Raw genomic sequence first — 26061 nt, 5'->3', positions numbered from 1 at the left:
ATTGAGTGGAGTTCCCTGTGCTATAAACTAGATCCTTAGTAGTTATTTATTTATATATAGTAATGTGTATATGTCAATTCTAATCTCCCAATTTATCCCTCTCCCTTTCCCCCCTGGAAACCATAAGTTCGTTTTCTACATCTGTGACTCTATTTCTGTTTTGTAAATAAGTTCATTTGTATACTTTCTTTAGATTCCACGTATAAGCGATATCATGTGATATTTGTCTTTTTCTGACTTCACTCAGTATGATGATCTCTAGGTCCATCCATGTTGCTGCAAAAGGATCTTTCTTGATCTCACCTCTTTCTTATGTCTGTTATCAGTGAGGTGTTTCCTGATTACCCCATATAAAGTGTGATCAGGAAAGCCAGGTCATCCAACTGTATCTGAATCCCTCATCCCACTTTTGCCTACTGTCTACTTTTTTCCATACCACCTAATACCATACATATTTTATGTATGCATACATTTGTTTGTACATGAATGGATATGTGTATTTGTGCACATAGGTAGGTAGGTAGATAGAGAGATAGGAGGTATTCCTCTAGAATGTAAGCTCCATTCTTCACTGCTTTGTCTCCAGCACCCAGGACAGTGACTGTCACATAAATTGTACTTAACAATCATTTATTGACTGAATATGTAAATTAATAACTATTTTAATAATCTCGAGTCTGATTCTAGCTTTATTAGTAATGACATCCCATGATAGAAACATAAAAATATTATTTTCCTTGTCTACTTCATGGACACTCATGAAAATATAAGATGATATGTGTAATAAATTTAAAACTCTGAGGTAATACAATTCAAGGATGGGAAAATTGCATTACAAAGCATATAATAAATACTGACAAGACACTTGACTGAGTGAATCACATTGTTCAACTATGTTCCATCTCTTGCCCCTGTGGAATATTTCTCTCTTTGCCTTTGCACATGGGGTTTCTTCTGTCTGGCCTAACCTTTCAGTCGTCCTTTTTGTGCTAAATCTTACTCATTTTTTACTTAAACTCAGGACAGAAACCATTTCCAAATTTCCTTAGTTAGAGAGTCTCTTCTAGTTAGGAAATCTCTCCTCAGAGATTCTGAATAGTACTCTGTATTCATCTCTATCATGGCTTTCTGTACACTCTATTATATAGTTGACTTTCTTCACTAGGCAAGTAATAATTAAACTAAGTTTGTAATTTTATCTTTTTTAGCTCTATTGCCTAGGACACAGTAGGTGACCTTCTTATAATTGAACAGATGAATGCATGTGTACAACGGGCAAAAATATTTGTTACATATATCACTTTATCCACCACATTTACTCCAAACTATTGGCTTCTCCCTTATTCAACATTTTCCTCCTGTGCTTTGCTCCAAGAATAAATTAGGTATGGGGATATCTGAGCAATGTGCTTTTTATGTTAGTCCCTGTTAGTCCAATTCTGGTACCTTAGAAATAGTTCATTTTAAAGAGTAGATGGGAATTATAATCTCCAATACATTGCTAGGTTTAAAAACTTTCACCATTGAAATGTAACTAGTTATAAACATACAGCTCTATGCAGAGCCTTTCCTGCAGTCAAATAAAGAAGTAGAGCCAGTCTAACTGTCTACATTTATGACCTTAAACAAGGCAGTATTTATGGCACACAGGATAATGAGCTGAGGATAACAAAGTCCACCTCTTGGCCAAATGTTTTTTACACTGGTTATTCCAACTATAAGTCTCTTGAAAGCTAGGGCAAACATGCCCACTTCTCTCTGCTCTTCTCACTATCCAGAAAACAAGCATATGAGTATTACATTAAATTTCTAATTTTCTTGGAAACTTGCTTCATCTCATTATAGATTCTCATCCTTTAAATTTCATTGAATTCTAAGTATTTCCTGAAATTCCCTTAGAGCTTTTGGAGAAAAAGTTAACCACGACAAACTACTCCCTGCATTTTTTATTGAATAATTGATAACTGGTTTCTTTATTTTAAAAAGTTTCTATTAAATATTCATGAATTTGGGACTTAAAATGTAGATAATATAATCCCAAAAGAGCATGCATTGTGTTGTTGTATGTTAGACTATTATGAATGTCACTAGCAATCAAAATGGTAGCAAAATAGGTTTAATAACACAGGCAGTTTAGAATAAATCCATATCCATTATGTTATTGTTTTCAATGATTTTTATTTTAAGTATCTAATTTAATTTTGTAAGAGTCCATTATTGGCTAAAAAAACAAGATTTTTTTCCCCCAATTTCATTTTGTACCTTGACTAAGATTAAATAGTTCATATTGTTACCTATGGATAGATGATAGATGGATGATAGATAGATAGATAATATAGATAGATAGATAGATAGACATGCCTATACTTCAAACAAGCAAAGGTTTAGCCTATTCACAATCCTTCTTACTCTTTTTCTTTATTTGTTCAACAAGTATATATGGATCTCTTCTTATAACCAGACTCCATATTAAGCATTTGTATTAGTGGGTAACAAAAAATGAATAAACTTCCTGCTCTTGTGAATGTAGTAAAAAAGTCACAGAACTAACTGTATGAGTGTTTCATAAAGATTACACTTGACTTTAACTTTTATTGGGGAATGTGATTTGTTTAGTGTGGTTGAGGAGGTGACTTCTTATGCAGGTGATTTAGGCTGAGGTTTGACAAATGAGCAGCCTTCACATAAGAAAGTAGTTGAGAGAACTCTGTTCAGAAGAAAGAGTTCACATAAAGGTCCTGGGTATATGAGGAGGGCTAATGGAAAAAATGGGAGAAAAGATGGTATGACACAGAGCTGGAAAGGCTTTCAACTTAATCCTTTGTAGACCCTTTAAGGATGTTGGTCTTTATCTGTAGAACAAAGGGGTTTTAGTTGTGAGAGAATATGAGTGTTGTGGGTAGTGACAATCAAATACATATTTTGAAAAGATCACTCAGCCAGTCTGCAGTGTAGAGAACAGATTGTCAGGTTCCTAAGGGGAACTCTCAACGCTAAGGGGTTGAGAGTTCACCAGTTAAGGAGGAAATGCAGTGCCTGTAGTTTAATCCTGTATGGTGTTTGTGAATTGGAGAAAAGTAAATTGACTTGAGATCTTTGAGAGTAAAATCAAAATAACTTGGTGATGAATAATAACATATGCAGATAAGGATAAGACAATGTTTAAAGATCCCCACTAGGTTTATGATTTTGATAGCTGAATGGATAAATAGGTCCTTGACTCCTATGATAAGAAGACGGACTGACTGGAAGACAGAGAAGTTTAGTTTGAACCTGTGGAGTGTGCAGTTACTTTCACAGATTCAGGAGAAGATGCCAAGCATGAATTTGGATATTTCAGAACTCAGAAGTGAGTTGCCTGGGGCTATACACTTGGTGGTGGTAATTGAAACCACAGATGTATATGACACCCAGGGAGAGAATATAAAATAAAAGAGCACTGTAAAGAACAAAACAAATCAAAACCAAACAAGCCAAACAAAATACTTCCCTTTGCAAAAAGTAGTGATGAAATTAGTAGTAAAATGGGTTCAGCTATATTTGAATAATCTATTTGTGCTTCCTTCTGAAATGTCCAGTATGAAAGCATGTTGTGGAGATGTTTGTTTATTCTTCTGTGATCATCTGGATTCCAGGTTCATTTATATCACAAGCTAGCATTATGAGCTAGGATATATCTAAGGAAAGAAATGTTCACCTGAATAATCTCCACATAACCAAGTTAATTTTCTGGGTGATTTGAGCAATGCTGATGGTTTGTAGTTTTAATGGGTCACATCTTTTTCTCCTTCTACACAAACATTTACTTATATGAATGGTCCTGAAAATGGATCCTGGTAGTTATTCTACAATTTATGTCCTATAAAAAACAGAAGTAATCTTTCTACAAATGATGTCATAGAGCCCAAGTTATAAATATTTTAATGAAAAAGACTCATTTATTCAAACATAACAGAGCCTTAAATTCATAATACTGAAATAACTTTTGAGAAAAAGTTATACATAACAAATGAGTGAACAGGATGGGCGGGATGGACAAAATGTGACATAAAGAGACCACCTATACCATACCTGTTTAGATAGCCATGTATCTGATGTCATCTCATATTTCTGAAACAAAACAATTAACTCCATGAAGCATCTAAAGACCAAAGTGAGCACGCATCAATTTAACCTTTTTTACACTGTTATCCTATAGGCACATTTTTCCTTCCTGCAGCTGGTGAAATACCACGGGAGATCACATTGTCATTATTGACTTAAACTGAATGAATAAGTAGAGAATTGGGATGAAATGATATTCTAATTATAGTCTTATCTTTGGTGAACTCCTTCAGAATTCTCAGTTGCACTTAACCAGAGACAGAAGATCATTTTCCAGCTCCGTTTGATTACTTCATTCAAACTGTTTTGAACCACTAGACACTGTCTCTTTTCACCTCGAGACACCATCAGGAAACAAATATTAAGTCCTTCCAAAAAACTGGGCAAACAGCCAGGAATAAAATTTAAAAGTGGACATTTTGTCAACATTCGATCCACTCTTACCATAGTCATTTTTTCCCCTTAGGGAAAACAACTAAACATTTGAAATGGCAAAATTTTATGTGTGTTTAAAATAATCTTGCATAGGATCAGAACCAAAATTATATTTCAAAAAGCACAATTAGACAAATTTCATCTCAAGTTGAATATGTGTAGATAAAATAAATTTTAGTAATGCTGTTGACATGTAGTAACTTATGAAATATCTTGTGGTTCTCTGGAAAAAATGACTCTATAATAAAAGTATTAAAATGAAGAAAACTAAATCGTAATATGTTAGAGACTTTACCTCTATGCAAAAGTACTCATTTCAAATTGTAAATAATGATTATTATTTATTTATAGGTTTTTTTTTTTACCAATTTCCTCTTTTAAAGCCATATTATTATTACATTATAATTAACCATTGTCCATTTTCAGGGCTTTTTTCTTCCAATAGATTTTCTCTATATACAGACATCAGAAAAACATCTAACTAAATCATTCCTTGATTTTCTAGTCACACTTCAGCAATAATCATCCTTGATATCTGTAAAACACAGACACACAAAAAAATATATCAGTGCCACTGCTCATTAGTGTCACTAAGTTTTGTTAGACTCCACGAGGGTCCAAAACTTCACATGCAATTATCTGTCTTATTATTTCTATTATTGTAGAAAGTAAAAATTTTAAACTCCATAAATGGAATAGAAATATAATAGAATATCAATAAGGTATCAATTCAAGAATACGATAGGGTTCCTGTATCTTTTCTATTGAAGCACTTTACCTATATAGATTTTCCCTATATAGAGATGGCAGGCTTTCTCTACCTAGAATACGTATACGCATGAACAATTTTTAAATGACTTTGTGATCGTCTCAGTAAGAAATCATCCAGAACAGTCTGACAAATAAATGATGAAATCCTGGTCGATCTATAAGCCAGCCAGATGAAAAAGGATAATTGAAATAAAATTTCTAATATATGCAAGCTAAATGTAAAGAGTGTCAGCGAAATCCAATAAGTAAATGGCTGATGCATCAACTTTGTTTTCATATCTATGCTCATCATTCCAATCACAGATAAATTTTTTCCTCTTTATTGCTATCTTTTACAGACCATTTAAAAATTATGTTTAAAAATACTGAAGTGTAATTTGCATATAGTGAAATGTACAGATCGTAAGTTTATGTGATGAGTTTTGATAAATGTATTTACATCCCATCAAGATATATGACCTTTACACTTCCAAACACATTTCCTCGTGCCCCTTCACAGTTTCCAATAAGGCAACTACTCTTCCAAATCTTTTTCCATAGATTAGTTTTGCCTGTTTTAGAAATTCAGATAATGGGAATCATGTATTATGTACTCTTTCGTGTAGTGCTTCTTTCACACCACGTTTTTGAGATTCATTCATATTGTTCAGTGTATCAGTCTTCTGTTTCTTTTTAAATTGCAGAGTGGAATGTCATTGTATTGATATGCCTCATTTTGTTTATTCATTTCTTGTTAATGGACAGTTGCATAGTTTCCAGTTTTTAGCTATTGTGAATAAAGCTTCTCTAAAAAAGACGTGTTTTAAACAAATCCTTTGGTGGAAACAGGTTTTTATTTCTCATGCAAATATCTAGGAATGGAGCTCCTGAGATATATATACACACATATATATTTATATATGTGTGTTTAACTTTCTTTGAGACTACAAAATCATTCTTTTAAAGTAAAGTCACACTTCTACCCACAAAGAATGAGATTTGCAATTCTCCACATCCTCATCAGCAGTTAAAACTGTCACCTTTTTTGTTGTTGTTTTAAGTTTATTCATTTTAATGGTATGTAGTGTTACCTCATTATGATTTAATCTATATTTTCCTAATGTGTAACAATTTTGAGTACTTTTTCATGAGTTTGTTACTTCTTTACAAGTTTCTATTCACACATTTTGACTTTTTCATTGGGTTGTCTTTTATTATTGAAACGTATATATTTCTTCGTCAGATGCACATTTTGAAAAATATTTTCTCCCAGTCTGTGGTTAGCTGTTTGATTTCCTAATAGGGTCTTTGATGAGAAGTTTCTAATTTTGATGATGTCTGATTTATTTTTTTCTTTTATGATAAATGACTATTTTGTCTATTCAATATAGTGAAGTTATATTCCATCTTTTCATCTAGAAGATTGACAGTACTAGCTTTTAGATTTAAGGCTGTAGTATGTCTCAGACTAATTTTAGAATATAGTATAAGAAATGTCAACCATCATTGTATTTTCCATCCGGTTATTAATTGTTCCAGTGTCATTTCCCCCTATTGAATTGCTTTGGCACCTATGCTGTAAGTTAATTGATCATATAAATATAGATCTATTTCTGGAAACACTATTCAGTTCAACTGATCGATTTGTGTGTTCTTTTGCCTCCATTACAATCTCTAAGTTTCTGTGGCTTTCTGGTTATTCCTGAAATCATGTAGTGCAACTCTTCCAATTATTATCTTTTTTTTTTTTTAGGGTATTGATTTACCTGGTCAGGCCTTTTGTAGTTCCATATGCATTTAAAAACTATCTTGTCTGTTTCTACCAAAAAAAAAAAAAGTCTGCTGAGAGTTTAATTCATATTGTATTGAAGCTATAGTACAATTTGAGTAGAATTGACATCTACAACATGAAGCCTTTCAATTCAGGAATGTGGCTTAACTTCTTCTTTAGGTCTTCTTTAATGCCTTTCAGCAACGTTTTAGTTTTCAGTATTAAGATTTTGCCACTCTTTGTTAAATTTATTCCTATGTACCTAATATTTTAAAGATTTTAATAGTATTTTTATTTTCCATCATAATATTACCAATCTTGGAAATATATTTTGTTACTTCTTAAATCTTTATTTTGAAATAAGTGCAAACTTACAGAGAAAGTAAAAGACCAGTTCAAGAAACATCTGCATATCCTTTAGACATATTCCTCATGTATTTACATTGTGCTCCATTTGCTTTATTATTATATATCTCTCCCCTCTGATTCTAAATTATTTGAGAGGCTGGTAGAAGTCTCTTTTTTCAAAATCAATTAAAAGTTAGAAATTTAGTTTTTTTCTAAACAATTTGACAGCAGTTCTGAAGTATTGTATCCATTTACCCTTAAATAATTCAGTGAGCATTTCTTAAGAAAACTGTAGTATCCTATATATTTACATATTTTTTACAGTAAAATGATAAAAATCAGGAAAGGGAAAAGACAATTGAAGTTGGTGCCTTGACTTATGAATTGTCATCTATTCTAGTATTTTTGGTAGATTTCTTACATTTTATTTATACAATAATATCATCTACAAATAAAGATAATTTTACTTCTTCCTTACCAATCATCATGATAGTTATTCTTTGAAAGTTACTCTGATTAGAGTCTCTAATAAGTTTGCTTAACAGAGTTAGAATGTGTATCCTTACCTTATTGTTGATCTTTAGGTGAACAAGGATACTGTTTCACTATTGAGTATAATATTTATTGGTTACTTTGTGGGTATCCTTCATCATATTGGGGATATTACTTTCTATTCATTTATGTTGAAAGTCATCATGAATGAATGTTGAGTTTTGTCAGTTGCTTTTTCTTCATCTATTAAGATAATTGCTTATTTATTTTTCTTTTTTTTCTGTTGAAACAGTGAATTACACTGATTTTCAATATAAACTAACCTTAAATTCCAGGGTAAAACCCCACTTAGTCAAGATGCAGTATTCTCAATGTTGTCCAGAATGATATATTAATATGATAAAAAATTTTCTGAATGCAATGTTCATAACAAATATCAGTCTAAAATGGTCTCTCTTGTAACGTCCTTGTCTAGTTTTGGTAGCATGATAATGTTACCCTTATAAAAATAAGTTGAGAAGTTCTCTTCCTTTTCCACTTTTTAGAGAATGTAGGAATGGTAGAAACTATTCCATTATTCCCCAGTTTTATCAATAAATAATTGACATACAACATAGTATAAGGTGTACACCATAATGATGTGATACATATATATATTACAAAATGATCACCACAATAAGTTTAGTTAATAGCCATCATCTCATATAGCTAACAATTTTTCTCCTTTTCATGAGAACTTTCAGATTTACTCTTTCAGCAATTTTTAAATATATAATACAGTATTTAACTATAGTCATCATGTTGTACATTACTTCCCCAGAACTTATTACCTTATAACTGAAGTTGTACCTTTTAAACACCTTTACCCAATTCTCCCACCCCCACTCCTGACTCTAAAAAGCACAAACCTAATCTTTGTTTCTATAAGTTTGCTTTTTTACATTTCATGTATAAGTGGGATCATACAGTACTTGTCTTTTGCTGTCTGACTTATTTCATTTAGCATACATGCCCTCAGGGTCCATCTATGTTGTCACAAATGGCAAATTTTCCTTTTTAATGGCTGAATAGTATTACATTGCATATATATGACATATTTCTTTTATCCATTTATCCACTGATGAATACTTAGGTTTTTTCACATGTCTTGGTTATTATAAATAATGCTGCAATGACATTGGGGTTGCAAATATCTCTTCAAGATAGTGATTTTATTTACTTCAGTTATATACCCAGAAGTTGAATTGTTGAATCATATAGTAGTTCTGTTTTAATTTTTTGAGTATCTGCCTTATTGTTTCCCATAGTGGATATACCAATATACATTCCCACCACAAGACACAAGGATTCATTTTTCTCCACCTCCTCACCAACACTTGTTATTTTCTGTCTTTTTGATAACAGCCATTCCAACATGTATGAGGTGATATCTCATTATGGTTTTGATTTGCATTTCCCTAATGATTAGAGATGTTGGGCCCTTTTCATATACCATTGGTTATTTGAGTATCTTCTTTGAAAAATGTCTACTTTAGGTCATTTGCCCATTTTTTAATTGGATTATTACTTTTGCTATTGAGGTATATGGGTTCTTTATATATTTTGGATATTAACCCCTTATCAGACATATGATTTGCAGATATTTTCTCCCATTCCGTAGGTTGGTTTTTCATTTTGTTGACTGTTCTTTTGCTGTGCAGAGGCTTTTTAATTTGACATAGTTTACGTTTTATTTTGTTGCTTGTGCTTTAGATGTTATATCCAAAAATCCAATCCAAGACCAAAGTCAAGAAAGTTTTCCCCTTTGTTTTCTTCAAGGATTTTTTATGGATTCATGTCTTTTATTTGTCTTTAATCCATTTAGATTTAATTTCTGTGAATGGTGTAAATAGGGGTCCAATTTCATTTTTCTGTATGTGGTTATACAGTTTTCCCAGCACCATTTCTTGAAGAGACTGTCCTTTTCCCATTGCATGTTCTTGGCTCCCTTATCAAATAGCAGTCGGATATATATGTGGCAGTTTATTCCTGGGCTCTCTATTATGATCCATGGGTCTATGTATCTATTTTTATTCCAGTATCATACTGTTTTAATTAACATAGCTTTTTAGCATAGTTTGAAATCTGGGAGTATGATGCCTCCAGTTTTGATTTTCTTTCACATTATTGCTTTTGCTATTCAGGGTTTTTTGTTGCTCCATACAAATTTTAGAATATTTTATTTATTTCTGTAAAAAAATGCCACTGGAATCTGATTTGTATTGCATTAAATCTACAGACAAACATATTAACAATATTAATTTTTCTAATCTATGAACACAAGACATCTTTCCTTCTTTTTCTGTCTTTCTCAATTTTTTTTATCAGTGTCCTATAGTTTTCAGTATAGATATCTTTCACCTCCTAAGATAAATTTATTCCTAAATATTTTATTGTTTTGGATTCTATTGTAAATGGGATCATTTTCTTTTATTCTTTTTCAGATAATTTATTATATATAAACAGTACTGATTAATATACGTTGATTTTGCATCCTGCAACTTTACTGAATTCATTGATTAGATCTAATGGTTTTTGGTGGAGTCTTCAGTATTTTCTATGTATAAAATCATATCGGCTGCAAATAGAGGCAATTTTACTTCTTCCTTTCTAATTCTGATGGATTTTATTTCTTTCTCTTATCTGAAAATCTTTCAGTACTATGTTGAATAAGAGTGGTGAGAGTGGGCATCCTTGTCTTGTTCCTGATCTTAGAGGGAAAGCTTTTAGCTTTTCACCATTGCGTATGAAGTTAGCTATGAGTCTGTCATATATTGACTTTATTGTGTTGCAATATGTTCCCTTTATAGCCACTTTGTTGAGAGTTTTTTTCATAAATGGATGTTGAATTTTGTCAAACGCTTTTTTCTGCATCTATTGATTTTTATCTTTCATTCTATTAATGTGGTGTATCACATTTATTGACTTGCATATGTTGCAAGTCAACATCTTTACATCTTTACATCTTTACATCTTTACACCTTTACATCTGAGGGATGAATCCCACTTGGTCATGGTATATAATCCTTTTAATATGCTTCTGAATTCAGTTTGCTTGTATTTTGTTGTGAATTTTTACATTTATATTCACTAGTGATATGGGTCTTAATTTTCTTTTCTTGTAGCATCCTTGTCTGGCTGCAATATCAGAGTAATGCTTGACACATAAAATGAGTTTGAGAGTGTCCCCTCCTCTTTGACATTTGGGAAGTGTTTGGAAAGGATTAGTGTTAATTCTTTAAATACTTGGTAATTTTCACCAGTGAAGCCATCTGGTCCTGGGCTTTTCTTTGTTGGGAGGATTTTCATTACTGATTCAACCTCTTTAGTAGTAATTGGTCTGTTCAGATTTTCTATTTCTTCATGATTCATTCTTGGTAGGTTTGATGTTCTTAGGAATTTATCCATTTCTTCTCGGTTGTCCAATTAGTTGGCATATAATTGTTCATAGTTGTCTTCTAAGAATCTTTGTATTTCTGCAATATCTATGTCAGTTGCTATGTTCTCTCTTTCATTTATAATGTTTAAAAACTTTTAGTCCTGTCTCTTCTTTTCTTGGTCAATCTACTTAAGGTTTTCCAATTTTGTTTATATTTTCAAAGAACCAGCTCTTAGTTTTATGAATTGCTTCTATTGTTTTCCAACTCTACATTTCATTTGTTTCTCCTCTAATCTTTATTATTTCCTTCCTTCTGCTAATTTTGGGCTTACTTTGTTCTTCTATTTCTAGTTCCTTGAGATATAGAATTAGGTTGTTTTCTGACATCTTTCTATTTTCTTGATGTATATATTAATAGCTATATACTTTCCTCTTAGACCTTCTTCAAATAATTCCCATATCTTTTGGTATATTGTGTTTCCATTATTGTTTGTCTCAATATATTTTTCTATTTCCCCTTTTATTTTTTATTTGATTCATTGGTTGTTCAAGAGTGTGTTGCTAACTTTCCATGTATTTCTGAATTCTCCAATTTTCCTCCTGTTATTGATTTCTAGTTTCATACCATTGTGATCAGAAAAAAAAACTTGGTATGATTTCAATCTTCAATTTGCTGAGACTTGATTTGTGGCCTAACATATAATCTATCCTATAAAGAGTTCCATGTGAGCTTGAGAAGAATGTGTATTCTGCTGCTGTTGTATGGGAGTATTCTATATATGTCTATTAGCTCCATTTGCTCTATAGTGTTGTTAAAATCAACTATTTCCTTGATTCTCTCTCTGGATGATATACCCATTGCTGAGAGTGGGGTATTGAATTCTCCAACTATTATTGTATTGATGTTTATTTCTCTTTTTAGTTTTGTTAGTATTTACTTTATATATTTATATATGGATGCATAAATATTTACAATTGTTATGTCTTCTTGATGGATTGACCCCTTTATTTTTAAATAATGACCTTTTCTGTCTTTCATTGTCATTTTTTTGCTTAAAGTCTATATCTTTCTGAAACAAGTATAGCTACCCTGCTTTCCTTTGTTTAACATTTGCTTGAAATATCTTTTTCCATCCTTTTGCTTTCAGTCAATATATGTAGGTAGCATATTACTCGATATTTTTTAATCCATTCAGCCACTCTATGTCTTTTGACTGGAAAATTTAATCCATTTACATTTAATGTAATTATTAATAGGTAAGGACTTATTATTCCATTTTGTTCATTGTTTTTTGGTTTTATGGCTTTACAGATCCATTTGTTCCTTGCTTCTTGTCTTGCTGTCTTCTTTTGTGATTTGATGAAGTTTTGTAGTGGTATGTTTTGACTCCATGAACATAATTTCTTGTATAATTATTATAGGCTTTTCCTTTGTGGTAACCATGAGGTTTACATACGATATAACACCCAATTTCAAGCAGATAACTTAGATTTCCATTTCTTTAGGGTCAGTTATTGGAGTTTTATTACTTTCCTTTGGTAGTGTCATGTTTACCTGATATTTTGTGATCCTTGCTTCCTTACTTTGGTATCTGGGCGTATGAGTAAGGGTTCTCCTCTTCTAAACTTTACAGGTTTGCTTTTACAGAGACAGCCCTTCATCAGTCAGGTCAGCTTGGGGTCAACTGGTAACATCCTTGGGAAGGTGGAGCTTGCTATTGGGGTCTATATTGGGGCAAAACCACTTCCCAGGCTCTGAGGTGTGTGTGTGGGGGTGCCATGGACAGGGACCTGTTAGATAGGACTGGCTTGATTTTCTGCACAAGCATTGTGGTAGGATGGGCTACACTATTTCTCCCATCAGGCTTCCTAGTTGGGTAGGATTGGGTAGTGCAGTAGGAAGGGCTATAAATTAGCTTCCTTATGCAGGGAGGGCAGCAGAATGGGCCCCAAGGACAGCACAGCACATTGTTTGGGGCTCCAAATTAGGCAAAACTGCACAATGAGTTTCCTGACAAGACAGGGCCAAGGGTTTCGCTCTGTAGATGGGCATAGTTACTGGCCCAATTCACTGTTCAGAGGTGAGGATGTAGGATGGGTTATGCAGCATCCTGGGTGCTCTGGTTAGGTTTACAGGTTGGGTGGGACTAGAGGCTATATTCAGCACTGAGTGGGCCTAAGAATTAGCTTCCTGCCTGGTTGAGGCCACAGAACAGGATCCAATAGTGGCAAGGCTCACTGTTTAGAGACTGAATCAGGCTGAGCTGTGTACCAAGCTCCCTGGTCAGATGGAGCCATTAGCTTTGGTTCTGTAGGAGGGCAAAGCCACTGGCTGGGTTCACTTCTCACTTAGGTGCTACTGGTCTATAGAGCTTCCTGGGTGATCGGGCCAGGCTTCCTGGTCAGACAGTGCTGAGCTGTACTCAGCAGTAGGCAGAGCTATGAACTAGCTTCCTTCTGCAGGGCCGCAGAACAGCTGATTATGCTTCCCATTTGGGGTCCTGAGTCAGGCAGAACTACAAACCTAGTACCCTGGCCAGACGGGGTCACTGTCTCGGCTTTACAGATGGCAAACTTGTTGTTTTGGATTTCTACTTGAGCACCACTGGGAAGATGAACTCTGTCTGCCAAGATCTGAGAGTTGGTTACTATAAGATCCAGCCCACCCTTCTCCATCACGCTCCAAATTCCCCCCATGAGCCTCTAGAGGCAAGACTCAAGTGGGCCTCCCATGAAAAAACCCACAATTCTGGGGGAGCTAGATGTCCACCTTGGGCTCTCTTTTTTCCTACTGGAGAAACTTTAGGTCCAGAGGGGACCCTCTCAGTGTGGCACTATGCTGGCCTGGGGGAGGGGCAATGCAATCAGAGTGTATTCTTATCCTTATCCTTATCCTATTCTTATCCTTATCCTATCCTATCCTATCCTTCTAATGGGTTCTTTTCAGTCTCTGTGGTCCAGGGGGGTGCTTCACTCTCACTCCCATGTCGCAGGATTTTCACGGTGGTGTCCTGTGTATGGATAGTTGCTTTTTGTCTTCTTCTGAGAGGGACTGAAGTCTGGAATGACCTATGTTGCCACCTTGATGACTCGTGACCTCTTTTATTCCTTACGTCATTAAAGGAATCCATCACTGAAGCCACTGGGTCCTGGAGTTTTTGTTGTGGGAAGATTTGTAATCATTAATTCAATTTCTCTAATTGGTATAGAACTATTCCAGGGTTTTTCCTCTTCAGACAATAGTCTTGGTCATTTTTACCTCTCAAATAATTTTTTTTCATATAATATACTTGAGAATTTATTGGCACACAACTCCCTTATTACCATTTAAATATTTATAGGCTCTATAGTGATGCCCCCTCTCATTCTTATTTTTGTTGAGGTATAGTTGATTTACAATATTATATTATTTTCAAGTGTACAACATAGTAATTCAAAATCTTTATAGATTATACTCCATTTAAACTTATTTTAAAATATTGACTATATTCCCTGTGCTGTAAAATATATCCTTATAGCTTATTTATTTTATATACAGTAGTTTGTACCCCTTAGTCCCCTATCCCCACTGGTAACCACTAGTTTGTTCTCCATATCTGTGAGTCTGTTTCTGTTTTGTTATATTCATTCATTTGTTTTATGTTTTAGAGTCCACATATAAGTGATAATATACAGTATTTGTCTTTTTCTGTCTAACTTATTTTACTAAGTATAACATGCACTGGGTCGATCCATATTATTGCAAATAGCAAAATTTCATTCTTTTTTATGGCTGATCAATATTCCATTATATATATATATATATACATGTGTGTGTGTGTATGTGTGTGTACCACTTCTTCTTTATCCATTCATTTGTTGATGGACACTTAGGTTGCTTTCATATGTTGGCTATCGTAAATAACGACACAATGAATATTGTAATGCATGTATCTTTTCAAATTAGTGTTTTTGGGGTGTTTTTTTGGATGTATACCCAGAAGTAGAATTGCTGAGTCATAAGGTAGTTTTATTTTGAGTTTTTTGAGGAACCTCCATACTGTTTTCCAAGTGGCTGCAACAATTGACATTTTTACCTACAGTGTACAGGGTTGGCTTTTCTCCACATTCTCCTGAACATTTGTTATTTGTTATCTTTTTGATAATAGCCATTCTGACACATGTGAGGTGACATCTCATTGTGGTTTTGAGTTGCATTTCTCTGATGATTAGCAATGTTGAGCACCTTTTCATGTGCCTGTTGGCCATCTGAAGGTCTTCTTTGGGAAAATGTCTATTCAGGTCTTCTGCCCATTTTTAAATTGGGCTTTCTTTTTAGATATTGAATTGTATGAGCTGTTTATATATTTTGTATATTAATCCCTTATGAGTCATATCATTTGCAAATATTTTCTCCCATTTAGTAGATTATCCTGTGCTTAGCAGAGTGGCATAGTGGAAGCGTGCTGTTGCCCATTTAGTAGATTTTTTCATTTTGTCAATAGTTTCCTTTGCTGTGCAAAAGCTTTTAAGTTTGATTAGGTCTCATTTTTAATTTTTGGTTTTATTTCTTTTGCCTTAGGAGACAGATTCAAAAAAAAGTATTGCTACAATTTATGTCAAAGAGTGTTCTATGTTTCCTTCTAGGAGTTTTATGGTTTCAGGTCTTGCATTTAGGTCTTTAATCCATCTTGAATTTATTTTTGTATTGGGCTTGCCAAAAAGTTTATTCAGGTTTTTCCATAACATCTTAGGGAAAAACCCAAACGAAATTTTTGGCCAACCCCAATATATGGTGTGAGGAAATGTTCTAATCTCATTTTTTTATATGTAGCTTCCCAGTTTTCCCAGCACCACTTATTGATAAGACTGTCTTTTCTCCTATATTCTTGCCTTCTTTGTCATTGATTAATTGACAATAAGTGTGTGAGTTTATTTCCAGGATATTTATTGTGTTCCATTGATCTATGTCTGTTTTTGTGCCTATACTGTACTGGTTTGATTATTGTAGTTTTGTAGTACAGTCTGTAGGAGGGAGTGTGGTCCCTCCAGCTCTGTTCTTTCTCAAAATTATTTTGTCTATTCAGAGTCTTTTGTGTTTCCACACAAATTTTAAAATTATTTGTTCTAGTTCTGTAAAAAATGCCATCCGTATATTGATAGGGACCCTTTCATTCTTGAAATAGGTAGTTTGTGGGGTGTTTTTTCTTCATCAGTACAAATAAGGATTTATCAATTTTATTCATCTTTTAAAATAATTTTTGCTTTCACCGATTTTCTCTATAGATTGTCTTGTGTTTTATTAATTTGTACTTTTCTTTTTATATTTCAGTCCTTCTAATTACTTTGAGTTAATTTTGTACTTCTTTCTCTAGCTTCATAACTTGGAGATCTACCATTGATTCAATACATTTTTCCTTTTCTAATATATGCATTTAAAGATATAAACTTCATTTTAAACATCATTTTGCTTTACCTATATATTTGGACCTGCTATGTTTTCATTATGTTTGAATTTAAAATTGTTTTTAATTTCTTTTGTGATTTGTCCTTTAACTTATGAATTATTTAGGAGTATGTTTTTTTAATTTTCCAAATATTTGTCAATTTCCCAAATATCTTTTAGTTACTAATTTCTAATTTAATTCTCTTGTAGTCAAACAATATACTCTGCTTGATTTCACTTTTTGCACTTTGAGATTTTTGAATATTCCCCTTGAACTTGAAAAGATTGTTTATTATATAGTTGTTGAGTGAAATTTTTCCTAAATATCAATTTGTTTAAGGTGTTGATAGTATTGTCCAGATCTTTTGTTATCATTACAGATTTTTGATGACTTATTTCATCAAATACATTGAAAATAATATTTAAGTCTCAGTATATTTCTATTTCTTCCTTAGTTTTGTCAGCTTTTGCTTAAATATTTAGAAACTTCATTATTAGAAGTGTAGGTACTTAGAATTGTTATATCTTCCTAATCAATTCACACTGTATCATTATGAAATTATTCTATTAATATCTCTATTGTATACTACTTTAATTTCCTTAATTACCTTTTTGAAAATTTAAGTACTAGAAATTATTTTATTCACATATTTACCTTATTTGGCACCTTTATTTCCTTCATTTTGATCTGAGTTTTCATCTGATGTCATTTATTTTAGCCTGAATAACTTAATTTCCTGTTATTTATTCAGATCTACTTTTTTTTTTTTTTGCAGATCTACTTTTCATGAATTATCTCAGTTCCAATTTATCTGAAAATATCTTCCTTGGTCTTCATTTTTTAAAGATATTTTCAAAGGATTTAGTCCTTTAATAACAACTTCCTTCCATTGCTTTCTGGTTTGCATTGTTTCTGGTGAGACACAGGCCGTAATTCTCATCATTATATTTCCCAATATGTAATGTGTTTTTCTCTCAGGCTACTTTAAATTTCCTCTCTTAATCTTTTGTTTGCATTAATTTATGTACTATGTGGTGATGTATTTTTTTCTTTGTCTTTATTCTGTTTGAGATTTTCTAACTACTTGGATATATGGATTAATCGTTTTTCATCAAATTTGATTATTTAAGTCATTGTTACATTTTTGTACATTCTTACATTTTACATTCGTACATTTTTTTCTGCCCTGGTATCTCAAATTTTTCCTTCTGTATATAAAATTTTACATATATACCAGTTTATATTGTTCTACAGGTAGTTAAGGCTTTGCTCTTTTTTTTTTCCCAACCTTTTTTCCCTCAAGACTTCTGTTTGAATTATTTATATTTCCTTGACTACAACAGTGTCCAATATGTTGTTAAGCTCATCCAGGCAATTTTTCATTTCAGACACTGTATTTTTCAGTTTCTGACATTTCATTGCTCTGTTTTTATAGTTTATATTTAGCTACTGAAACTTCTCATCTGTTTACTAATTATGGCCATCTTTTAATTTGTTAAATAACAAAAATAGCTAAAAGCTTTTTAAAATTTTTTTCAGTCTATTTGTTAATTCCAGTATCTATATCCTTTGTAAGTCTGCTTCCTATTTTGGGGGAGGTGGGTGAGTTATATTTTCTATGTCTATATATAGTATGTTTTAATTGTGTGACTGATATTGTGAATGCTACATTTTTGAGAATGAATTTTTAATTATTTTAAAGAGTAAACTTTGTTCTGGCAGGCAGCTAGTTTACAGGTGGATGAACTGAATTCTTTCAAGGTTTGATTTAAAGATTTATTAGAAGGAGTATAGAAGAGTTCTATTCCTAATACATTTTCTTTCTGGGCTCTGAGTTGAATGCTTAGGGTTTTCAGTGAGAGATCTTTATTTTTGCTGTTCATTACTCCAAAGTCTCCAAGTATTGTGCAACTTGGGGATTCTCTATTTGCTTCCCTCTCTGAGGCAGGCCCTTTACTTGCACAGCTAAGCACTGAGATAAAGACTTAAGAGACCTTTACATATATTGTTGAAGTTCTTTTATATATAGCTCCTATCCTGTGGTACTTGTCCTGAAAAATTCAGCCACCACAATAGCCTCAAACTCTGATTCTCCCTGCCTTTTTGGATCAGTGATACACTTGTGCTTTTCTTGGATGCTATCTCCTTGCACTGTGGCCTCAAATGTGTCACCAGTAGGAAGCCATAGCTTCATTTGACCATTTATATTTTAACTGCCTTATTGTCCAATGTCTGAATATAGTTAATATATTTTGTAAACTGTTACAGTTGATTACTATGGAGATGCAAGGCTGATAACATTTACTCCATCTTGTCCAGAAGCTTAAGTTTGAAAATTCTGTTGTTAAATAATTGAGAACCCTTTACCAAGTACCAAATATGTAATATAACAATTTAAACTTATTAAAGTATTCCCTTTACTAATAACCTTAAAATTACACATATAGATTCTACTGCAGAGTTTATAAAACATGATTATAGAAATTGAAATACAACCTACTTTCAAAACATAGTTGCTGAAGAATTATTTTTTTTTTTTTACTATTTTTAGATAATTTAAAGGCAGAGACACTTATTTTAGAAGACTAATCTGAACTACAGAAAAAACGATGAATTTTTGGAATTGTTTAAAGATGACAGGAAAGAAATATCACATATTCTCAAGTTAATCACTGTCAAAAAGTAGAGAGAAAGCCTACATTTGAGAATGAAACTAACATGGCTTGGACTACCCTTTATACTATATAAGAATTCATTGTTTTAAAGCTTAATTTGTTCTCTTCTCTTTATCTATATTTCTTACTTCAACGTATGGAAGATTTATGAATTAAAGTATACACTCCTAATAGCTTTGGAAGTTAAATATTGAAGTCTTTGCACAAAGAATTGTTTAATTTTCCTTTGAAAGGTAGCATAAACTATTATATTTTAAGCATAAAGGAAAGTAAATTATACTCACTCTACTACAAGCACCAGTAGTGGTCTCACAGACTGTGAGGATGGAGATGTTCTGAGGTCGATTTAACCATCTGACCACCGTCTTGGTATTGCTTACCCATTTAACCATAGTGATATAGTATTCTCTAGTTCGGAAACAAAATTAAAATTTACATTTAGAGCCAGAGAACGTGTACAGCACCAATAATATACACTTGTTATTTTACATGCAGAATAAATGAAACACTATAAGGATGTCACATCATGTTATTCTCCACTTATATATATACACATCTGCTTCTTCAAATATTGACATATATAAATACAAATATATGTGTGTGCATATGTATGTAAACACATGCACATATACATATATACATAAATATACAGAAGATTTGAGAATAAATTTGAAAGTGAATGATTTCACAGAAGGAAAACTTTTGGAAAAAATAAAAATAATCAAGATACTAGACATTCATAAGTAATTTTCTATCGATCAGTACAGTGCTAAAATGTGCAAAATAAGAAAAAATTTTCTAAGTTATATTCTATTTTACTTTTTCAAAAATTCACTCAATAATCAATTAAAAGGCAAATATTATTATTGATTTAATAGTTATTTCTTATGTATGACTTCCATGTTATCTCACTTTATCCACAGGACTTGAGCCACAGAGCCATGAATGGTTTGCTTTGGTCTTTTTCCATTGAGGGACAATGGAAATATAATCTTATTCATAATATTTTTTACAATATTATTTTTTAATCTTATTTATTTGAAAAAGTTTAAAACAAAGAAGGAATCAAACTGAAGAATATGAAGGGTTATTGAATTTTTGGTAAAGTGAGGATGCTAATCAGTGGAGCCTATAATGTCCGCACGATGGTTGTAGATTGGGAAAGCTTATATTTTTCCTTTATAGATTCTATGTCTGGAAATTTACATAATATATCACAAACCCCCCCAACCCACACATAACAAAATGCAATCATTAATACTGATTCAATTTATGATAAAAAGAAAAAAATTTCCAACAAAACTGCCCAGTTTCAAAATAGATTAGATGACTTAGAAATGGTTTGAAAAATGCCATCCATGAATATTGTCTTAAAATGAATGCATTAGGTTTTTAAGTGACTTTGAAAAAAATCGCCTATGAAAGTAAAACCTTGTAATACAAATCACCTCTCCTTAGACACAATGAGTTAGACATTCAGCTACCTGAATCTCACATTTCTAACATTATTGAGTAGTTAGTGCTTCCTCTCGAAAACCAGTTAGTCCATCAAAGTAAAGATGTCAGAAGGACAAGCATAACTTGTCATACAGTGAATCCTGCCATATCTTCTTCAATAATCTCTTCAAGCTATCCAGCACCTTTCACAACTAGCTGAGTCTCACTTGAAAATTGCCTAGAAACTCAGTGAAATCATAAAATAAAGTTACCTAAATAAAGTTAACAAGGCAACTTTGAATCAAATATGCTACTGGTTTAGGATTAATCTTTGGCCAAATCAATGGGCCTTATGATTCTTTAAAGATCTGTGTCTTGTTCACTTTCACTACGCTTTGTTTAAACTGATTTATTTTGCATGCTTTACCATTTTGGGCAGTGTGAATATTAGAAAAGGAAAAATATAGGCATTAACTTTTAAGAAATTTACCTAGAAGGCTTAGCATGGAGAAAAATGACAGTGGATACTATAATTAATCAGTAAAAAAGTGCTGAAATGTGATAATATATATTTCTGAGTAACTGGCATAAATGTTGTGCAAAACTGAAGTAAAAAATAATTTGATTGTTGTAAACAACTGACCAAAGACTGCAAAATCAAGGTGGTAATAGTTATTGAAAAATCTGGAGAGAACTGACATATAGAAGAATTTCAAACCTGATCAGAAATTTGTCTCACTTAGCTAAAGTGACTAATATTATATTTTGTGCCAAATGAGATGAATTAATATGAATGGTTTTTAAAATAAATAACAACAGGAACAACAAAAAGAATTTAAATATTCATTTTGAGTCTTTTCCTTTCAAACTAGCCCTCAGGTGAAATGTTTTAAGAATATCTTTGTAATGTCTTCCCAAACACTGACACATTATATTAACTATATAAGATGTGAAATCTTGATTTAAAAGAAAATTCATACTTAAAAAACATTAAAATTCAACTGGTGCAAATCTAGTGAATAAATGGTTTTTAAAGAGAACACTAAGTTAGGTATAAAATTAAGTTAAAAATTATTTATAGTCAAGACACATAATAATCAAATTACCAAAATTTAAATACAAAGACAAAATATTAAAAGAAGCAAGGGAAAAGCAACAAAAAATATACAAGGGAATCCCCAAAAGGTTAACAGCTGATCTTTCAGCAGAAACTCTGCAAGCCAGAAGGGAGTGGAAGGAAATATTTAAAGTGATGAAAGGGAAAGACCTACAACCAAGATTACTCTACCCAGAAAAGATCTCATTCATATTTGACAGAGAAATTAAAACCTTTAGAGATAAGCAAAAGCTAAGAGAATTCAGCTCCACCAAACCAGCTATACAACAAATGCTAAAGGAACTCCTCTACATGGGAAACACAAGAGAAGAAAAGGACCTACAAAAACAAACCCAAAAGAATTAAGAAAATGGTAATAGGAATATACATATTCATAATTACCTGAAACATGAATGGATTAAATGCTCCACCCAAAAGACACAGGCTTGCTGAATGGATACAAAAACAAGACCCATATATATTCTGTCTACAAGAGATCCACTTCAGACCTAGGGACACATACAGACTGAAAATGAAGGGATGAAAAAAGATATTCCATGTAAATGGAAATCAAAAGAGGGCTGGAGTAGCAATACTCATATCAGATAAGATAGACTTTAAAATAAAGAATGTTACAAGAGACAAGGAAGGACACTACATAACGATCAAGGGGTCAATCCAAGAAGAAGATATAACAATTATAAATACATATGCACCCAACGTAGGAGCACCTCAATACATAAGGCAACTGCTAACAGCTCTAAAAGATGAAATCAACAGTAACACAATAATAGTGGGGGATTTTAACACCTCACTTACACCAATGGACAGATCATCCAAACAGAAAATTAATAAGGAAACACAAGTTTTAAATGGCACAATAGACCAGATAGATTTAATTGATACTTATAGGACATTCCATCCAAAAACAGCAGATTACACTTTCTTCTCAAGTGTGCATGGAACATTCTCCAGGATGGATCATATCTTGGGCCACAAATCAAGCCTCAGTAAACTTAAGAAAATTGAAATCATATCAAGCATCTTTTCTAACCACAATGCTATGAGATTAGAAATCAATTACAGGGAAAAAAATGTAAAAAACACAAACATATGGAGGCTAAACAATATGTTACTAAATAACCAAGAGATCACTGAAGAAATCAAAGAGGAAATCAAAAAATACCTAGAGACAAATGACAATGAAAACATGACGATCCAAAACCTATGGGATGCAGCAAAAGCAGTTCTAAGATGGAAGTGTATAGCAATACAATCCTACCTCAAGAAACAAGAAAAATCTCAAATAAACAATCTAACCTTACACCTAAAGAAACTAGAGAAAGAAGAACAAATTAAACCCAAAGTTAGCAGAACGAAAGAAATCATAGAGATTAGAGCAGAAATAAATGAAATAGAAACAAAGACAACAATAGCAAAGATCAATAAAACTAAAAGCTGGTTCTTTGAGAAGATAAACAAAATTGATAAACCATTAGCCAGACTCATGAAGAAAAAGAGTGAGAGGACTCAAATCAGTAAAATTAGAAATGAAAAAGGAGAAGTTACAACACACACCACAGAAATACAAAGCATCCTAAGAGACTACTACAAGCAACTCTATGCCAATAAAATTGACAACCTGGAAGAAATGGACAAATTCTTAGAAAAGTATAACCTTCCAAGACTCAATCAGAAAGAAATAGAAAATATGAACAGACCAATCACAAGTAATGAAATTGAAACTATGATTAAAAATCTTCCAACAAACAAAAGCCCAGGACCAGATGGCTTCACGGGTGAATTCTATCAATCATTTAGAGAAGAGCTAACACCAATCCTTCTCAAATTCTTCCAAAAAATTGCAAAGGAAGGAACACTCCCAAATTCATTCTATGAGGCCACCATCATCCCGATACCAAAACCAGACAAAATGCTACAAAAAGAGAAAATTACAGACCAATATCACTGATGAATATAGATGCAAAAATCCTCAAGAAAATACTAGCAAACAGAATCCAACAAAACATTAAAAGGATCATACACCATGATCAAGTGGGATTTACCCCAGGGATGCAAGGATTCTCCAATATATGCAAATCAATCAACATGATACACCATATTAAGCAATTGAAAAATAAAAACCATATGATCATCTCAATAGTTGCAGAAAAAGCTTTTGACAAAATTCAACACCCATTTATGATAACAACTCTCCAGAAAGTGGTCATAGAGGGAACCTACCTCAACTTAATAAAGGCCATATACGACAAACGCACAGCAAACCATTCTCAATGGTGAAAAACTGAAAGCATTTCCTCTATGATCAGGAACAAGACAAGGATTTCCACTCTCACCACTATTATTCAACACAGTTTTCGAAGTCCTAGCCACGCCAATCAGAGAAGAAAAAGAAATAAAAGGAATACAAATTGGAAAAGAAGAAGTAAAACTGTCACTGTTTGCATATGACATGATACTATACATGGAGAATCCTAAAGATGTCACCAGACAACTACTAGAGTTAGTCAATGAATTTGTTAAAATTGCTGGATACAAAATTAATGCATAGAAATCTCGTGCATTCCTATACACTAATGATGAAAAATCCGAAAGAGAAATTAAGGAAACACTCCCATTTACCACTGCAACAAAAAGAATAAAATACCTAGCAATAAACCTACCTAGGGAGACATAAGACTTGTAGGCAGAAAACTATAAGACACTGATGAAAGAAATTAAAGATGATACCAACAGATGGAGAGATATACCATGTTCTTGGATTGGAAGAATCAATATTGTGAAAATGACTATACTACCCAAAGGAATCTACAGATTCAATGCAATCCCTATCAAATTACCAATGGATTTTTTACAGAACTAGAACGAAAAATCTTAAAATTTGTATGGAGACACAAAAAACCCCGAATAGCCAAAGCAGTCTTGAGGGAAAAAAACGGAGGTGGATGAATCAGACTCCCTGACTTCAGACTATACTACAAAGCTACAGTAATGAAGACAATATGGTACTGGTACAAAAACAGAAATATAGATCAATGGAACAAGATAGAAAGCCCAGAGATAAACCCATGCACCAATGGTAAACTAATCTATGATAAAGCAGGTAAGGATACACAATGGAGAAAAGACAGTCTCTTCAATAAGTGAGGCTGGAAAACTGGACAGCTACATGTAAAAGAATGAAATTAGAACACTCCCTAATACCATACACAAAAATAAATTCAAAATGGATTAGAGACCTAAATGAAGACCAGACACTATAAAACTCTTAGAGGAAAACATAAGAAGAACACTCTTTGACATAAATCACAGCAAGATGTTTTTTGATCCACCTCCTAGAATAATGAAAATAAAAACAAAAATAAACAAATGGGACCTAATAAAACTTAAAAGCTTTTGCACAGCAAAGGAAACCATAAACAAGATGAAAAGACAACCCTCAGATTGGGAGAAAATATTTGTAAACATATCAACGGACAAAGGATTAATCTCCAAAATATATAAACAGCTCATGCAACTCAATATTAAAAAAAGAAAGAATCCAATTCAAAAATGGGCAGAAGACCTAAATAGACATTTCTCCAAAGAAAACATACAGATGGCCAAGAAGCACATGAAAAGCTGCTCAACATCACTAATTATCAGAGAAATGCAAATCAAAAGCACAATGAGGTATCACCTCACACCAGTTAGAATGGGCATCTCAGAAAAGTCTACAAACAACAAATGCTGGAGAGGGTCTGGAGAACAGGGAACCCTCTTGCACTCTTGGTGGGAATGTAAATTGATACAGCCACTATGGAGAACAGTATGGAGGTTCCTTAAAAAACTGAAAATAGAATTACCATATGACCCAGCAACCCCAGTACTGGGCATACCCAGAGAAAAACGTAATTCAAAAAGACACATGCACCACAACATTCACTGCAGCACTACTTGCAATAGCCAGGTCATGGTAGCAACCTAGATGCTCATCAACAGACGAATGGATAAAGAAGATGTGGTACATATATACAATGGAATATTACTCAGCCATACAAAGGAACGAAATTGGGTCATTTGTAGAGACGTGGATGGATCTAGAGACT

The 26061-nt window shown here is 32.8% G+C and overlaps 1 protein-coding gene across 5 annotated transcripts in view; it reads right to left on the bottom strand.

Annotated features, from left to right (window-relative positions):
• DPP10 (dipeptidyl peptidase like 10) overlaps window positions 1–26061 on the bottom strand; it is a gene marked incomplete at both ends in the record, with an annotated part of 1290793 nt that overhangs the window by 80351 nt on the left and 1184381 nt on the right. For 4 of the 5 annotated variants that reach the window (XM_082658735.1, XM_082658734.1, XM_082658737.1 and 1 more), the window contains 2 exons: window positions 4072–4110; window positions 19704–19827. In XM_082658735.1, coding sequence (XP_082514861.1) covers window positions 4072–4110; window positions 19704–19827 — 163 coding nt within the window. The remainder of the gene's footprint in view (window positions 1–4071; window positions 4111–19703; window positions 19828–26061) is intronic. The other variant, XM_082658736.1, reaches the window with a different exon arrangement.

This window comes from Grampus griseus (genome assembly GCF_964374135.1).
Source record: "Grampus griseus genome assembly, chromosome: 7".
NCBI lineage: Eukaryota > Metazoa > Chordata > Mammalia > Artiodactyla > Delphinidae > Grampus > Grampus griseus.
The sequence above is the reverse complement of the archived record's forward strand: the minus strand, read 5'-3'. Positions and strand labels throughout refer to the sequence as shown.